The 18,805-nt window shown below is 52.4% G+C and overlaps 1 protein-coding gene across 1 annotated transcript; it reads left to right on the top strand.

The window, feature by feature from the left end:
* Positions 1-145: 145 nt before the first annotated feature.
* LOC105495324 (RAB4B, member RAS oncogene family) lies at positions 146-17,966 on the top strand. Its single transcript, XM_011764704.2, has 8 exons — positions 146-304; positions 1,907-1,987; positions 2,272-2,386; positions 5,279-5,341; positions 5,425-5,579; positions 8,480-8,575; positions 8,664-8,794; positions 17,585-17,966. The coding sequence occupies exons 1-7, from the start codon at positions 289-291 to the stop codon at positions 8,777-8,779; spliced, it is 642 nt and encodes a 213-aa protein (XP_011763006.1). The 5' UTR covers positions 146-288; the 3' UTR covers positions 8,780-8,794; positions 17,585-17,966.
* Positions 17,967-18,805: the final 839 nt, after the last annotated feature.

Raw genomic sequence — 18,805 nt, forward strand, 5'->3', positions numbered from 1 at the left:
CTGGCCTCGGCCCCGCCCCTTTGGGCTGGGCCCCTCTCATGCCACCAATCCGCGCCTTTTGTCCCGCCCTCTGCCCGCGAGTCCACCAATCCCGCCCTTCGGAACGCGTGGTCTGGTATCCAGCTGCTGGAGCGGGTCGCGCTGGAGGGGGGCGGAGGCGGAAGTGGCGGTGCCGGGCCCGGGGAGTAGGAAGAAGCCGGGGCTGTAGCCGGAGTGGAGCGGCTGCCAGCCGAGGAGCAGGCGCGGCTGCGGCGCCATATTGCGGCCCTCAGCGGCCGCGACCGAGTCATGGCCGAGACCTACGGTGAGGGTGGTGGGCCGAAGCCGGGGTCCTGGGTCTGGGCCCCGGGAGGATGCGGCCTGTGGGAATGGGCGGGGCTTTGTAGATCAGGGGGCGGGGTCTGGTGTTATGGAGGCAGGGCCTAAGTGGATGCTGGGAGGGGTTTAGTGGGTCTGAGGCTGAGCTTAATCGATTTAGGTGGAGCCTGAGGGTCTGGTGCGTGGGTTAAATAGATCTGGGGCGGGATTTGAGGGAGCTGGTACTTAGGGGTTCAGGGAGGCCCTGAGGGAAGAGGTGGGCCTTAATGGATATGGGCGGAGCCTGAGTGAAGGGGCGGGGCTGACTGCGTGAATGGCAGGAGTCGGGCTTATGGGCTAGAGGGAACACTGGATGGAAGCTCGGGACCCTGGGGTTGATCTGGCTGGAGAGAGCTCTGGAATGGGTTTGGGTATGGGCTGTTCTTGAGTTAGGGGCAGGACTTAGTGGCAAGGGGTGGGGCTTATGCATGAGAATGGAGCCAGGGTCTGGGCAGAGGGAGGGAAGGAGAGGTCGGGAAGTGGAAAATCAGTAGGGATGCAGCACAGGAGGTGGTGATTGGAGGCGGGGGAAGCGCAGGTTTAGGAGTCAGAGGGAGCTGCATTCGTTCAACAAATACAGAAGAGAAGAGTGCAAAGACCCTGAGGTGAGAACCAGCTTGTCGTTTTCAGGGAATAGACTGAAGGTCAGGAGCTATAGTGGAGTGAATGAGTCAGAGGGTGGTAGGAGGTGAAGAGGAACAAGGGCTAGTTGGTAGTCCTTGTTTAAATAGCTTTCAAGAGACTTTAGCGATGGACTCTGGAGCCCTTGGCCTAAGTTTGAATCTCACTTCTGCCTAGCTCTGTCACTTGGGGCAAGTCAGTTAACCTCTCTGGCCTGTTTCCTCATCTGGAAAAGGGGAATAATTTTTAGGCTACCTCCCTCATAGAGTTTTCCTGAGGATGATGTGAGCTGTTGATGTGAGTAAAGACCTTTAGAGCTGTTCCTGGCCCACAACAACACACAATTGACCTATGTAACAAACCTGCACGTGTGGGCTGGGCACGGTGGCTCACGCCTGTAATCCCAGCACTTTGGGAGGCCAAGGTGGGCGGATCACCTGAGGTCGGGAGTTTGAGACCAGCCTGACCAACATGGAGAAACCCCGTCTCTACTAACAATACAAAATTAGCTGAGCGTGGTGGCGCATGCCTGTAGTCCCAGCTGCTCGGGAGGCTGAGGCAGGAGAATTGCTTGAACCTGGGAGGTGGAGGTTGCGGTGAGCCAAGATTGCGCCATTGCACTCCAGCCTGGGCAACAAAGAGTGAAACTCTTGTCTCGAAAAAACAAAAACAAGGACAAAAAAAACCTGCACATGTATCCCCTGAACCTAAAATAAAAGTTGAAAAAAATATATAGAATGTGCCTGGCACATGGCAAGTACTACATAAAAGTTATCTGTTACTGTTACCTATTGGTTTGTTTCTGCCTATGTCTGTTTCTCTCCCTCTAACTGTGACGGTTAGAGAGACAGATTGGATTGGAATCCATCTTTTTCCCTGTATCTTTCTCTCCCTGTGGGTATCCCTGATTTTGGCTCCATCTGGTCAGACTTCCTCTTCAAATTCCTGGTGATTGGCAGTGCAGGAACTGGCAAATCATGTCTCCTTCATCAGTTCATTGAGAATAAGTGTGAGTTTCCCGCAGTGGTCCTGGGAACCCTGAGCTGTGGCTATGGGCATGGTGTGGGCTGGTGGGCAGCTGGTGGGGAGGGCAGGGCTGGCCATAGGTACAAGTCCAGTCCTGGCTTTTTGGTCCTTGCTTTGTCATATGTCCTTTACTAGGTTCTCCTTGACCTCAGTCACTCCAGCAATGAGAATGGGTTTGTAGAGACTGAGAAGGCCTTGGAGGATGGGGGATCCTCTGAGCTGCCTCCTCTCTCCCTGCACTGCCCCTTCTGTTCCTCCCACTCCCAGTCAAACAGGACTCCAACCACACGATCGGCGTGGAGTTTGGATCCCGGGTGGTCAACGTGGGTGGGAAGACTGTGAAGCTACAGATTTGGGACACGGCTGGCCAGGAGCGGTTTCGGTAGGTGGGCTGGGCTCCCAAAGGTGATGAGGAGAGAGAGAGAGAAGGAAAGAGAGAGAGAGACGTGTGTGTAGAGTCACTTGGAGACACTGAGAGGGCAGACAAGGCAGAGAGAGAGAGAAGAGACACTGTAGTTAGCAGGTATATATATCCAAGGAGAGAGGGAGTACTGGAGAGAGAAAGAGATGGCGGAAGAAAAAGAGGTAGGGGCCAGATGCAGTGGCTCATGCCAGTAATCCCCGTGCTTTGGGAGGCCAAGGTGGGAAGATTGCCTGAGCCCAGAAGTTCGAGACCAGCCTGGGCAACATAGCGAGACCCCCATCTCAAAGAAAGAAAAAGAGATAGAGAAAAGTGGCTTGGGGAGGGGGTGAGGGATAGAGACTGAGAGACATTGAAACAGAAAGAGAAGGGGAAACTTGAGAGACACACACCCAGAAAGGAAAAGAGCAAGAGAGACAGAGACTAAGAGAATTGAAGAGAATGATAAGGGAGGTAAGGAGGCCCGGCACAGTGGCTCACACCTATAATCCCAGCACTTCGGGAGGCTGAGGCGGGTGGATCACTTGAGGTCAGGAGTTCGAGACCAGTCTGCCACCATGGTGAAACCCTGTCTCTACTAAAAACACAAAAAAAATTTAGCTAGGCTGTGGTGGTGGATGCCAGTTACTCGGGAGGCTGAGGCAGGAGAATTGCTTGAACCTGGGAGGCACAGGTTGCAGTGAGTCAAGATTGCACCAGTTCTCCACAGCTGGCGTGACAGAGCGAGACTCTGTCTCAAAAATAAATAAATAAATAAAGGAGGTGAGGAGACACAGAGAAACAGGTCAGAGGCAGAGAGGGAGACAGGGCAAGTCGGACAGGTGTAGTTGGACATTGAATGAATGAATGAATGCATAGATTTATGGAAAGGCAAGGGTGAGCATGAGAGCCACAGAGATGGAACAGAACGAGAGACAGCGAGAAATAGGGAACTGAAGACACACAGGCCAAGGCAGGAGAACCGCTTGAGTCCAGGAGTTTGAGACCAGCCCGGGCAACATTGTGAAATCCCATCTTTCCAAAAGAGAAATGGAGAAATGGACGTGTTGTGGGAGAGGGAGAGGGAAATGCATAGGGCTCAACACATGGTAGGTCTTCAGGAAATGACTGCAGAAAAGTTGATCGACACATAGAAACCTTAGGCGAGTCTGAGAAACAGAGACAGAGAGCAGGGAGAGAAATAGAGGGAATTCGGTCCGTGGAAAAGTGTGATCTATGGCAGCATAGTAGCTGAGTTAATACTTGTGTATGGATTCACTGCCTGAGGTGCACAGAGCCCAGAGGCAGAGAGACGGGCTGAAGGATAGACAGGTGTGTGGCATGGGCTAGGTTTACGGTGAGTGCTTAGTAAATGCTTGTGGAATGATTGCATGAGTTCCAGAAGGACCCAGACTGGTGAGACTGAGAATGCAGAGTTGGCTACACTGGGAAGGAGCCTCCACCTGACACAGCAGGACAATGATAAGCAGATGTTGCATAGCGCTTGGGCAGGGCCAGGCAAACGGGAGATTTGCTCATAAAATGTTGAATGAATGAATGCACAAATGCATGGGAAGGCAAAAGTAAGCATGAGAGAGCCAGAGATATGAAACAAACAAAAAAGACAGGGAGAAATAGGAAATTAAATAGGGCCAGCCACGGTGGCTCACACCTGTAATCCCTGCACTTTGGGAGGCCTAGGCGGGTGGATCACTTGAGGTCAGGAGTTCAATACCACACTGGCCAGCATGGCGAAACCCCATCTCTACTAAAAATACAAAAATTAACTGGATGTGGCAGTGCATGCCTGTAATCCCAGCTACTTGGGAGGCTAAGGCAGGAGAATCACTTGAATCCGGGGGGCAGAGGTTGCAGTGAGCTGAGATCACGCCGTTGCACTTCAGCCTGGGTGAAAGAGCAAAACTCCATCTCAATCAATCAATCAATCCATAAAAGACACGTAGGGCTGGGCACAGTGGCTCACGCCTGTAATCCTAGCACTTTGGGAGGCCAAGGTGGGCGGATCACTTGAGGTCAGGAGTTTGAGATCAGACTGGCCAACATGGCAAAACCCCATCTCTACGAAAAATACAAAAATTAGCCGATGTGGTGGCATGCATCCGTAATCCTGGCTACTCAAGAGGCTGAGGTGGGAGAATCGCTTGAACCCAGGAAGTGGTGGTTGCAGTGGTTGCAGTGAGCCGAGATCATGGCGCATTGCAGCCTGGGAGACAGAGTGAGACTCTTACTAAAAAAAAAAAAAAAAAAAAAAAGACCCATAGCTTAAGGCAGGAGAATCACTTGAGCCCAGGAGTTGGAGACCAGCCTGGGCAACCTAGCAAAGCCCCATCTTTACAAAAAATATTAAGAACTTAGCCAGGTGTGGTGGTGCACACTGGTAGTCCCAGATACTCCAGAGGCTGAGGTGGGAGGATCCCTCCCCTGGGAGACTGAGCCCAGGAGTTCGAGGATGCAGTGAGCCGAGATTGTGCCACTCACTCCAACCTGGGCTATAGAGCAAGACCATCAGAAAAATTAAAATTAAAATTACAAAAAGACACACATGTAAGAGACATAGAGAGAAAAAGAGACCGATGGAAAGACAGGGACATAGGGAGAGACAAAGACGGGAGACTTACAGACAGAGGCAGCTGGCCAGCTAAGTGAGATAGAAGCTGAGAGAGGCAAAGAGAGAGGGACTGCAAGGATGCAAGAACAGAGAGGAATTGCATGGCGACCCAACCAAGGCCAGGTTTTGGGGGATGGGCCAGCAGTGAAGGGGGGCCTCCGAGCCACCAGTCTCTGTCTGCAGAGGGGGGCATTCTCGGGGCAGACCCCAGCCTTGGGGGTGACTGGGTCCCCCTGGCCCCACAGGTCGGTGACGCGGAGTTATTACCGAGGGGCAGCTGGAGCCCTGCTGGTGTACGACATCACCAGGTGGGTGCCCGGGGTGGGTGGGTGGGGCAGGGCATGGGTGGCTCCTCTCTGCACTGCCTCCCTCCCCTCTCCCTTCTCCACAGCCGGGAGACGTACAACTCACTGGCTGCCTGGCTGACGGATGCCCGCACCCTGGCCAGCCCCAACATCGTGGTCATCCTCTGTGGCAACAAGAAGGACCTGGACCCTGAGCGGGAGGTCACTTTCCTGGAGGCCTCCCGCTTTGCCCAGGAGAATGGTGAGGGCTGTGTCGTGGACCAGGTGGTGGTGGGGGTAGACACTCCACAGGGACCGTGGGTTTACTGGCTCTGAGTGGCTGTGCCCAGCAGGGGAACGTGGAGGTTCAGAGGTCTGGGTTCAAAATTGAGTGTTGGCTGGATATGGTGGCTCACACCTGTAATCCCAGCAGTTTGGGAGGCCAAAGTGGGAGGATTGCTTGAGCCCAGGAGTTTGAGACCAGCCTGGACAACGTAGTGAGATCCTATCTCTACAAAAAATTTTAAAAATTAGGTGGGTGTGGTGGCTTATACCTGTAGTCCCAGCTACAGTGGAGGCTGAGGCAGGAGGATCGCCTGAGCCTGAGAGTTTAAGACTTCAGTGAGCTGTGATCACGACATCGTACTCTAGTCTGGGAGACAGAGCAAGACCCTGTCTCCAAAAAAAAAAAACAAAAAACAAACAAAAAATCCCTAAGTGTTGACCCCAGTGAGCTGTGTGATTACGCTGGTTCTCAGTTTCCTCATCTGGAAAGTGGGATCACAGTGTTTCCACCTCACAGTGTGCTGTGATGATTAAGGGAGATTGTCTGTGGAAAGTCCTCAGCACCTGCCACAGAGCGGGTGCTACATTAATATTGGCTGCTAAGGTTTCGCCTACAGTGGGGAGGCAGCACAGGGTATTGGTTTAATTAATTATTTTATTATATTTTATTTTATCTATTTTTCCCTCCTACCGCACCTTCCCGGGTATTGGTTTAATGTAGAGATTGCAACCCCAGATGGCCCTGGGTGAAAAGCAGTTTTTTTTTTTTTTTTTTTTTGAGACGGAGTCTTGCTCTGTCACCCAGACTGGAGTACAGTGGTGCAATCTCGGCTCACTGCAACTTCTTTTTTTTTTGAGACGGAGTCTAGCCCTGTCGCCCAGGCTGGAGTGCAGTGGCGCAATCTTGGCTCACTGCAAGCTCCGCCTCCCGGGTTCACGCCATTCTCCTGCCTCAGCCTCCTGAGCAGCTGGGACTACAGGCGCCCGCCACCGCGCCCGGCTAATTTTTTGTATTTTTAGTAGGGATGGGGTTTCACTGTGGTCTCCATCTCCTGACCTCGTGATCCGCCTGCCTCGGCCTCCCAGAGTGCTGGGATTACAGGCGTGAGCCATGGCGCCCAGCCTCAAGTGATTCTTCTGCCTCAGCCTCCCGAGTATCTGGGACTACAGGCACACGCCACCACACACTTTTGTATTTTTAGTAGAGACGGGGTTTCACCATATTGGCCAGGCTGATCTTGAACTCCTGACCTTGTGATCTGCCCGCCTCAGCCTCTCAAGGTGCTGGGATTACAGGTGTGAGCCACCACACCCGGCAAAAGGGACATTTTTGAATATAGGAGATGGGATGGGGGTAGATCCTAGAGTAACAGGCACTAGTGTTAAGGGGAGTGCAGCATACTGACAACCCACACCAAAAGGCTTGCAAGGGCCAACCACAATGGCTCACACCTGTAATCCCAGCAGTTTGGGAGGCCAAGGTAGGAGGATCACTTGAGGTCAGGAGTTTGAGACCAGCCTGTGTAACAGAGGGAGACCCTACCTCTACAAAAAAAGAAAAAAAAAAAAATAGCTGGGTGTGGTGGTATATGCCTGTGGTCCGGGCTACTTAGGAGGTTGAGGCAGGAGGATCACTTGAGCCCAGAAGTTCGAGGCTGCAGTGATCTATGATCGCACCACTGCACTCCAGCCTAGGGGACAGAGAGATACTTTGTCTCAAAGAAAAAAACAAAGAAGAAGGGTTTGCAAGTATAAACTCATTTGAAAACATTGTATTGGCCAAACCACCCACATCTGGTGGCTTGAGATCTGCTTATGTTCCCCTGGTTTGCAACCTCCAGGTTTTAAAGGAGGTTTTGCTATCAGAGAGGTGTGGGTGTGAATCCAGCTCTGATTTTCTGACTGTGGGACCTTGTCACGAGGCTGATGGGTAACTCTGGTTGGCCTGTGCCTGTCCTAGATGGTGCTAGGGACAGTGTTGGAGACAGCCCTAGGCCCAACCTGCATGGAGCTCACAGTTCAGTGGGTGGGGGTGGAAGGACAGACCCGCTTGCCAGACAGTGACAGCCCAGAAAGGTCAGGGCTTGATGGCGAAGCACCGGGAGAGAGGGGTGAGAGCCAGCAGGGGAGAGCCCCAGAGGGGCCAGGGCCAGGATTGGGGGAGCTGGCAGAGGGATTGGGGTGGGATGGAGAACCCAGGCAGAGGGGTCAGGGCTGGGATAGGGCAGGCACAGGTAGAGGGGTCAGGGCTGGGATAAGGCAGGCAGAGGCAGAGAGGTCAGGTGGGATGATGGGGCACAGGGAAGGGAGTTACATGGAATGGGGAGCATGAGCAGAGGGTTGGGGTGGGATGGGGAGCCCAGGTAGAGGGGTCAAGCCCAAGTTTGGGGGGCACAGGCAGAGTGGTTGCATGGGATGGGGGAGCATGGGCAGAGGGGTCAGGGGTGGAATGGGGCAGGCCCAGGCAGAAGGGTCAGGGGTAGAATGGGGCAGGCCCAGGCAGAAGGGTCTGGGGGGTACAACGGGGACCCAGGCAGAGGGTTGGGGCCAGGATGAGGAGGCACAAGCAGAGGGGTCAGGGCCAGGATAGGGGGCCACAAGAAGCTGTGGGAGCCCTAAGTAGGCACCTTACCCAGCCTAGGCAGTCAGGGAGGACTTCCTGGAGGAGGAGCTGTGTGAGCTGAGCTCTGAAGGAAGAGCTGGGTGGGCATATGGGGAAGTGGACATCAATGGCAGGGAAATGGCATGCGCAGAGGCCTGAGGTGAGGGTAAGCAGAGATGGAACATTGGAGGAACAGGATGAGAGTCAGCAGGTGAGAGCTCAGTGGAGGGTGGGGACTGACTGGGGCCCTGACCTCAGAGTGTGTGCCCCTGCAGAGCTGATGTTTCTGGAGACCAGCGCTCTCACAGGTGAGAACGTGGAAGAGGCGTTCCTCAAGTGTGCCCGCACCATCCTCAACAAGATTGACTCAGGTGAGGCCCCGACCGGCCCGAGTGGGAGCGGAGGGCAGGCCTGGGGGTCTCCAGGCCACCAGTGCTGACCTCTCCCCTTCCCCGACAGGCGAGCTAGACCCCGAGAGGATGGGATCCGGCATCCAGTACGGGGACGCCTCCCTCCGCCAGCTTCGGCAGCCTCGGAGTGCCCAGGCCGTGGCCCCTCAGCCGTGTGGCTGCTGAGCCTTGCGGAGCCAGGTGGGACACTGGGGGCTCAGAGAGGCAGGGTGGTCTCCTGGGAATGGGGGAGGTGGTGTGGAGATAGACACTGAACATGTCATGGCAAGAGAAACAGAGTGAGACAGAAAGATGCAAAAGCACACAAGCTAAAGCAGGCATCTGGCTGGGCGCAGTGGCCGGTAATCTCAGTGCTTTGGGAGGCCCAGGTGGGCGGAGGCAGTTCATTGGGTGGGGGTGGAGGGACAGACCCACTTCCAGACAGTGACAGCTCAGAAACGTCAGGGCCAGGCTGGGCACAGTGGCTCACACCTGTAATCCCTGCACTCTGGAAGGCTGAGGCGGGCAGATCACCTGAGGTCAGGAGTTCGAGACCAGTCTGGCCAACATGGTGAAACCCCCGTCTCTACTAAAAATACAAAAATTAGCCGGGTGTGGTGGCAGGTGCCTGTAATCCCAGCTACTTGGGAAGTTGAGGCAGGAGAATCGCTTGAACCCAGGAGGTGGAGGTTGCAGTGAGCTGAGGTCACGCCATTGCACTCTAGCCTGGGTGACAAGAGCAAGACTTCGTCTCAAAAAAAAAAAAAAAAAAAAGAAAGGTCAGGACCAGATGGGGAAGCACTGGGAGACTGGGGGAGATGGGTCAGAGCCAGCAGGGGAGAGGCCCAGGGGGGTCAGGGCCAGGGTCAGGGCACAGGCAGAGGGATCAGGGGTGGGATAGGGCAGGCAGAGGGGTCAGGGTGGGATGAGGGGACACAGGCAGAGGGGTTGCATGTGATGCGGGGGGATACATAAGGTCAGGTGTTCGAGACCAGCCTGGCCAACATGGTGAAACCCCTTCTCTACTAAAAATACAAAAATTAGCCAGGCATGGTGGTACATGCCTATATTCTCAGCTACTCGGGAGGCTGAGGCAGGAGAATCACTTGAACCTGGGAGGTGGAGGTTGCAGTGAGCCAAGATTTAGCCACTGCATTCCAGGCTGGGCGACAGAGCAAGACTCTGTCTCAAAAAAGAAAAAAAAAAAGGAGACATCTTCCGGGCCACAGGGAATCCACCTGTCCCCTGCAGCTCCAGGCCAGCTTCCTGCCCTAGACCTTGACCCTTCCACTCATAGTTCTCCAACGATTTATTGAGCGCCTGCTGTGTGCCAGGCCCTGCTCAAGGCACTGGGGATATAGCAGGGAGTAAAACAGACTCCCATCCTCATGGTGCTGACATTCTCTTTGGAGGAGACAGGTGATAAACGAGATGTGAGTCGGCTGGGTGCAGTGGCTCACACCTGTAATCCCAGCACTTTGGCAAAGCAACCTTATCTCCACAAAAAGTTGTTTAAAATTAGTCAGGTGTGGTAGTGTGCACCTGGAGTCCCAGCTGCTCAGGAGGCTGAGGTGGGAGGATGACTTGAGCCCAGGAGTTTGAGGCTGCAGTGAGCTGTGACCATGCACCACTGCACTCCAGCCTGGGTGACAGAACGAGACTGTCTCAAAACAAAAAAAAAAAAAGAAAAGAAATACATAAGTAAAGTATGTAGTAGTGAGGGAGGTAAGAACTATGGAGAAAAATAAAACAAGCACAAATGGGTGGATAGGGTGGAGGAGTGTACTTTTTTTTTCTTTGAGACGGGGTATCGCTCTGTCACCCAGGATGGAGTCCTGTGGCACGATCTCGGCTCCCTGCAACCTCCGCTTCTGGGGTTCAAGTGATTCTCCCGCCTCAGCCTCATGAGTAGCTGAGATTACAGGTGACTACCACCGCGCCCGGCTAATTTTTTGTATTTTTAGTAGAGACGGGGTTTCACCATGTTGCCCAGGCTGGTCTCAAACTCCTGACCTCAAGTGATCCACCCACCCTCAGCCTGCTAAAATGTTGGGATTACAGGCGTGAGTCACTGCACCTGGCCAAGAGTGTACTTTTTTTTTTTTTCTTTTGAGACGGAGTTTCACTCTTGTTGCCCAGGCTGAAGTGCAATGGCTCAATCTTGGCTCACTGCAACTTCTGCCTCCCGGGTTCAAGCAATTCTCCTGCCTCAGTCTCCTGAGTAGTTGGGATTATAGGCATGCTAATTTTGTATTTTTAGTAGAGACGGGGTTTCTCCATGTTGGTCAGGCTGGTCTGGAACTCCCGACCTCAGGTGATCTGCCTGCCTTGGCCTTCCAAAGTGCTGGGATTACAGGCACCCGTCCTTTTTTTTTTTTTTTTGAGATGGAGTCTCGCTCTGTCACCATGCTGGAGTGCAGTGGCATGATCTTGGCTCACTGCAACCTCTGCCTCCTGGGTTCAAGCGATTCTCCTGCCTCAGCCTCCCGAGTAGGTAGGACTACAGGTGTGTGCCACCACGCCCAGCTAATTTTTGTATTTTTAGTAGAGACGGTTTCACCACGTTGGCCAGGTTGGTCTCGATCTCTTGACCTCGTGATCCGCCCACCTCAGCCTCCCAAAGTGCTGGGATTACAGGTGTCAGCCACCGCACCTAGGCTAGAGTGTACTTTTAAACAAGATGATGGAAGCCTCACTGAGAAGATGACATTTGAGTAAAGGAGGGGAGATAGGGAGGCCTGTGGGGATCTGGGGCAAGAGTGTTGCCCGAGAGCACAGCAAGTGCAACGCTGCTAGTGAGGGGCATGCCTGGCGTGGGTGAGGGTGACCGAAGCAGCCAGTGTGGGCGTCATGGAGGACCTGTGTGTGTGTTGCGGGTACAGCATGAGATGGGGTCAGGGGTTGGAGGAAGCAGATCAGTTAGGGCCCGTAGGCCCTGGGGAAGCCTCTGGCTTATACCCTGTGTGGGAGCCACGGGAAGCTTCTGAACAGAGGAGGGACAGGATCCGATTCAGGGGTTCATAGAGTTCCTCTGCCTGCATAAAGAGAAGAGGCTGTGAGGGGCGGAGGGGGTCACCAGGACACCAGAGAGGAAGCTGCTGCAAAGTCCAGGGGAGAAATGGTGGAGGACAGGACGAGGGGGCGGGCAGAGGAATGGCTGAGAAGGGAATAGGGTACATGTCCTCCCTAGACTCTTTGTCTTCCAGTTTTGGCCAATCTTTTTTTTTTTTCCTTTGGTCCTATCTTTTTTATTATTATTTTTTTGAGACAGAGTCTCACTTTGTTGCCCAGGCTGGAGTGCAGTGGCATGATCTCGGCTCACTGCAAGCTCCGCCTCCCGGGTTCACGCCATTCTCCTGCCTCAGCCTCTCGAGTAGCTGGGACTACAGGCACCCGCCACCACGCCTGGCTAATTTTTTGTATTTTTTTTAGTAGAGACGGGCTTTCACTGTGTTAGCCGGGTTGGTCTCGATCTCCTGACCTTGTGATCCGCCTGCCTCAGGCTCCTAAAGTGTTGAGATTACAGGCGTGAGCCATTTTTTTTGTTTTGTTTTGTTTTAGAGAGAATCTCACTCTGTCACCCAGGCTGTAGCGCAGTGGCACCATCTTGGCTCACTGTGACCTCCGCCTCCTGGGTTCAAGTGAATCTCCTGCCTCAGCCTCCCAAGTAGCTGGGATTACAGCCGTGTACCACCATGGCCAGCTAGTTGTTTTTTGTTTTTTTTTTGAGATGGAGTCTCACTCTGTTACCCAGGCTGGAGTGCAGTGGCACGGTCTCGGCTCATTGCAACCTCCGCTTCCTGGGTTCAAGCGAGTCTTCTGCCTCAGCCTCCCGAGTAGCTGGGACTACAGGCGCGCGCCACCATGTCTGGCTAATTTTTTGTATTTTTAGTAGAGACGGGGTTTCACTGTGTTAGCCAGGATGGTCTTGATCTCCTGACCTCATGATCCACCCGCCTTGGCCTCCCAAAGTGCTGGGATTACAGGCGTGAGCTACTGCACCTGGTCAATTTTTGTATTTTTAATACAGATGGGTTTTGCCATGTTTGTGAGGCTGGTGTCAAACTCCTGACCTCAGGTGATTCACCGGCCTCGGTCTCCCAAAGTGCTGGGGTTACAGGCCTGAGCCACCGCGCCCGGCCAATCCTGTCTCCTTTTGATGCGGCCACTGGGTCTTTCTAATACACACATCTGCTCCTCTCGCTCCCTTGTTCAAAACCATCCATGCCTCTCAGGGTCCCAGGACACAGCGGAACTCCTCAGCCTGGTGTTTGACCCTCTGCAGGGACTGGCCCCTGCCAGCCCAGCCTCACCGGCCTCAGCCACTTGTCCGTCTCCCTACCTCTCAGGCCACTCCAGCCACACTGAAGTTCTTCCCATTCCTCTGGGCCCTTGCTCATCATGCTGGGCCTCTGCCTGCAACACCATTCCTACCCTGTTTTCCCTGGCAACCTCCTTCCCTCCTCCAGGAAGCACTACTTGTTCCTCCATCCTTGGTCCAAACTTTTTTTTTTTTTTTTTTTTTTGAGATAGAGTCTCACTCTGTCACCCAGGCTGGAGTGCAGTGGCGTGATCTCAGCTCACCGCAACCTCCGCTCCTGGGTTCAAGCAATTCTGGTGCCTCAGCCTCCTGAGTAGCTGGGACTATTGGCACCGGCCACCAATGCCTGCTAATTTTTTTGTATTTTTAGTAGAGACAGGGTTTCACCATGTTGGCCAGCTGCTCACAAACTCCTGGCCCCAAGTGATCCACCCACCTCAGCATCCAAAGTGCTGGGATTATAGGCGTGAGCCACTGCACCCGGACCCAAACTTCTTGATGGGCTTTCAAAACCCTGCAGGGTTTGGTCCCATTCCCCCCTCTCTGGGGGATGTGTATGTCTTGCCAATTCTCCCTTCTATACTTCATGCTCAATCCCCTCCCAGCCCTTGGCAGCTCCAGGGTGGGACAGGTGGGGAACAGGTGGTTAGACCTTGGATCTACTTGGAAGGCAGAGCCAACATGATTTCCTGATGGAACGGATGTGTAATCTGAAAGAGAGAGAGGAATCAAGGATGATGTCTTCAGAAAGTGCTCTCTTGTCCTTCCAGCACTTTGCACCTGCTGTGCCTGAGCAAGAAGTTTGCTTATCTGTAAAATGAGGCTAATAATAGCACCTGCTTCTATAGGTGTTGAGAAGAAATAAGTTAATTCACGAAAGTGCTCAGAATGGCGCCTTGTGGTCAAGACTTGATCGATGAGGGCTGTTTTTAAAGTTTTCTTCTTAGCCATCTTTGGGCTGAGCTCAAAGGAATGGGTGTGTCCTCTTCACCTCAGGGCGTAGCAGAGACTCTGTCCTAGAGTTTGCCCTCAGTAGGTCAAATGTAACAAGGCAAGGCTTTCTCACACTTTGTTGACTGCAATCTGCAGGAAGAAATATATTTTACGTGTTGATCTAGGACTGACTGTAGAAGATCCCACCCACATATAAAACTCAAACACATTTTCCTACCACCAGTATTCTTTCGTTTTTTGGCACTGAAGTGAAAGTCACATAACATACATTTACGTGACTTTTCAAAGTGTACAATTCAATGGCATTCAGTTCATTCACAGGGTTGTGCAATCACCACCTCTGTGTTGTTCCAGAATGTTTTCTTTTTTTTTTTTTTTTTTGAGACAGAGTCTCGCTCTGTTACTCAGCTAGAGTGCAGTGGAGCGATCTTGGCTCACTGCAATCTCCGCCTCCCGGGTTCAAGCGATTCTCCTGCCTCAGCCTCTGGAGTAGCTGGAATTACAGGCATGCACCACCACACCCACCTAATTTTTGTATTTTTAGTAGAGTCGGGGTTTGACCATGTTGGCCAGGCTGGCTCGAACTCCTGACCTCAGGTGATCCACCCGCCTCAGCCTCCCAAAGTGCTGGGATTACAGGCGTGAGCCACTGTGCCTGGCCTCAGAATGTTTTCATTACCCTAAAAGGAAACCCCGTACTTATTAAGCAGTCACTCTCCATTCCCCCAGCCCCTGGCAACTACCAATTTGTTTTCTGTCTCTGTTGGCCAATATAATATTCTTTTCCTTTACCTTTTTTTTTTTTGAGAAGGTTCTCACTTTGTCACCCAGGCTGGAGTGCAGTGGCACCATCTCAGCTCACTGTAGCCTTGACCTCCTGGGCTCAAGTCATCTACCCATCTCAGCCCCCCAAGTAACTGGGACTACTGGTGTGCACCACCACGCCCGGCTAATTTTTGTATTTTTATTTTTTGAAGAGATGGGGTTTCACTATGTTGCTCAGGCTGGTCTCGAACTCCTGAACTCAAGCGATTCACCCACAGCATTCCTGTAAGTGCTGGAATTAAAGGTGGGAGCCACCATGCCTGGCCTCTTTTCCTTTTTTCTTTTCTTTCTTTGTTTCTTTTTTTTTTTTTTGAGATATGGTCTCACTGTTAGCCAGGTTGGTCTTAAACTCCTGACCTTGCTGGGTGTGGTTGCTCACGCCTGTAATCGCAGCACTTCGGGAGACTGAGGCGGGCAGATCACGAGGTCGGAGTTCGAGACCACGGTGACCAACATGGTAAAACCCCATCTCTACTAAAAATACAAAAATTAGCTGAGCGTGGTGGCATGTGCCTGTAATCCCAGCTACTCAGGGGGCTGAGGCAGAGGAATTGTTTGATCCCTGGAAGCGGAGGTTGTAGTGAGCTGAGATCGCGCCACTGCAGTCCAGCATGGGTGACAGAGCAAGACTCTGTCTCAAAAAAAAAAAAAAAAAAAAAAACCCAAACCAAAACAAAACACAAAAACTCCTGGCCTCAAGCAATCCTCTACCTCAGCCTCCCAAAGTGCTAGGATTACAGACATAAGCCACCGAGCCCAGCCAACCAATATAATATATCTTTTAAAATTATTATTATTATTTTTTGAGATGGAGTTTCACTCATGTTGCCCACGCTGGAGTGCAATGGTGTGATCTCGGTTCACTGAAACCTCTGCCTCCCGAGTTCAAGTGATTTTCCTGCCTCAGCCTCCCTAGTAGCTGGGATTACAAGTGTCCACCACCATGCCCAGCTAATTTCTTTGTATTTTTAGTAGAGACAGGGTTTCAACATGTTGTCCAGGCTGGTCTCAAACTCCTGACCTCAGGTGATGCACCTGCATTTAAAAAAAAATTTTTTTTTTAAATAATGTTTTAATTTTGTAGAGACAGTGTCTGTGTTGCCCAGGCTGGTCTCGAACTCCTGGGCCTAAGTGATCCTCTCCTGCCTTTACTTCCCAAAGTGCTAGGATTATAGGTTTGAGCCACTGCACCCGCCCAATCAATAGAACATTCTTACTATATAGGATGCACTCTGATATTTGCTGTTCTATCCTATTCTATTTGAATTTAAAAATTGGTCAAGGCCCACCAAACTGATTTCCCCACCAAGGTAGTGACACACGTTAGAATTACCTGGAGAACTTTAAAATATACTGATGCCAGCCGGGCGCGGTGGCTCAAGCCTGTAATCCCAGCACTTTGGGAGGCCGAGATGGGCGGATCACAAGGTCAGGAGATCAGGACCATCCTGGCTAACATGGTGAAACCCCGTCTCTACTAAGAAATACAAAAAACTAGCCGGGCGAGGTGGCAGGCGCCTGTAGTCCCAGCTACTCAGGAGGCTGAGGCAGGAGAATGGCATAAACCCGGGAAGCGGAGCTTGCAGTGAGCTGAGATCCAGCCACTGCACTCCAGCCTGGGCGACAGAGCGAGACTCCGTCTCAAAAAAAAAAAAAAAAAAAATATATATATATATATATATATATACTGATGCCCAGGCCTCACCCCAGAGATTCTGAAGTGGTTTCAGGACTTTTTTTTTTTCTTAATTAAAACATAAATAGAGATGGGGTCTCACTCTGTTGCCCAGGCTGGTCTCAAACTACTGGCCTCAAGCGATTCTCCCGCCTTGGCCTCCCAAAGTGCTGGGATTAAAGACATGAGCCAGCCAGTTTCAGCATTTCTGGAAGCTCCCAGTTAATGCTATATACAACCAAAGTGAGAAACACTAACCTAACGTCTCCCCAGTTTGGGGAACACTGAAATGAGACTTAGAGCCAGGGTGATCCAGGAACATAGAGGGACTCAGAAAGATACAAAGGCAGGTTCATTTTATTTATTTAATTTTTTTGGAGATATAGAGTCTCCCTCTGCTACCCAGGCTGGAGTGCAGTGGCGCAGTCTCCGCTCACTGCAACCTCCGCCTCCCGGGTTCAAGCGATTCTCCTGCCTCAGCCTGCCAAGCAGCTGGGACTACAGGCGCCTGCCACCATGCCTGGTTAATTTTTGTATTTTTAGTAGAGACAGGGTTTCACCATTGGCCATGCTGGTCTTGAACTTCTGACCTTGTGGTCTGCCCGTCTTGGCCTCCCAAAATGCTGGGATTACAGGTGTGAGCCACCGCGCCCAGCCTATTTATTTTTTTGAGACAGTCTCACTCTGTTGCCTAGGCTGGAGTTCAGTGGCACAATCTTGGCTCACTGCAACCTCCACCTCTCAGGCTCAAGCCATCTTCCCACCTCAGCCCCCCAGGTAGCTGGGACTACTGGTGCATGCCACTACGCCTGGCTAATGTTTGTATTTTTTTGTAGAGATGGGGTTTCGTGGTGTCGCCTAGGCTGGTCTTAAACTTCTGGGCTCAAGCAATCCTCCCACCTTGGCTTCCCACAGTGCTGGGATTACAGGCGTGAGCCACCGCGTCCAGCCAGATTCATGATATTTAGATGTTGAAATGTGGCTTTACAGACTTAGCTTTCTGAGGCAAACAAACAGGGAGATGCAGGTACCCTCAGCGCAAGCCCCAAATTACCTGCAGGGGAGAGACGGAAAATCAGACAATGTAGAAATTGGGAGAAGAAAGGTATGGACAGACTGATGTAGACAGGAGGGCAGGGAAATACCTGGAAATGAGATAGAGACCAGCTGGACAGACCCCAGGGACCCTGCAGGTCACCACACCCTTCTCTTTCAGCTCACCTGTTCTTCAGGACCAGCCCTGCCCTTCCGGCCGGGGCCCAGGCCCAGGCCCAGGCTCCGAGAGGCCATGTCCCAACCTGCCCTGGCCCCGGAGAAGCTGCGCCGCCACCCGTCCCCCTTCCTTGGTGGGGCCTGGCTTTGGGGCAAGACTGAGTCACGGGGGAAGGGGGATCCCGTACCTGCTGCTGCTTCCTCTGTCTTGGCTAACCTCTGTCCCCCTGAACCCCTAACCATACCCCAAGAACTCCCAAAGCCTGAGACCAGGGTCATTTGTCCCTACCTCCCCGCCTGGCCCTGCTGTTGCTAGTACCTGTTATTTATTACCTGGAGGCCTGTCCAGCACCCACCCTACCCCCATAAAGCATTGTTTACACCTGTGTCTTGGCCTCCATTATTCTGAGATGGCAGGGAGATGGAAGAGGTCCCTGATGGAAGATTCAAATGTCATGGTGTTTGGGGGCCTTGTTTCTGTTTTTTGTTTGTTTGTTTTGAGATGGGAGTTTCCTTCTTGTTGCCCAGGCTGGTGTGCAATGGCGCGATCTTGGCTCACCACAACCTCCACCTCCCAGGTTCAAGAGATTCTCCTGCCTCAGCCTCCCGAGTAGCTGGGATTACAGGCATGCGCCACCATGCTCGGCTAATGTTGTATTTTTAGTAGAGATGGGGTTTCTCCATGTTGGTCAGGCTGGTCTCAAACTCCCGACCTCAGGTGGTCCACCCGCCTCAGCCTCTCAAAGTGCTGGAATTACAGGTGTGAGCCACTGGCATGGCCTTGGGGGCCTCGTTTCCTGATTGGACATGGTGTGGGGTATACCAAGCATGATGACTCAGGTGCCTGTTGCGGAGGGAGGGAATTTGTTACTGTGTGGACAGTTTGTGACAATCTGTGTTCTAAGCTCAAGTGTGTAAACATGCTGATGTCCCTGTGTTTGTGACGTGTACATGTTTCCAGTACCTGCGTATGGGATGATGTCTATAGGAATGTGTGCTGGTTGTGTGTGATGCTGATAGCTGTAACTGCTCTGTGGCCTTGGTGATTGTATTGGTGAGTGTATTGGTGAGGCTGGTATTGTTTGGGACATCAAGGCCAAGGGATGGGAATTTGGACCTATAGGTGGACCTCCGGTCTGTGCATGCCTGATGCCTGAGAATCAGAGGCAGTGACTCACTACCGCTTGTGTGCCTGTGCATGTGTGCCCCTGAGGTCTGTGTTTCG

Source organism: Macaca nemestrina, chromosome 20 (assembly GCF_043159975.1).
Source record: "Macaca nemestrina isolate mMacNem1 chromosome 20, mMacNem.hap1, whole genome shotgun sequence".
Taxonomy (NCBI): Eukaryota; Metazoa; Chordata; class Mammalia; order Primates; family Cercopithecidae; genus Macaca; species Macaca nemestrina.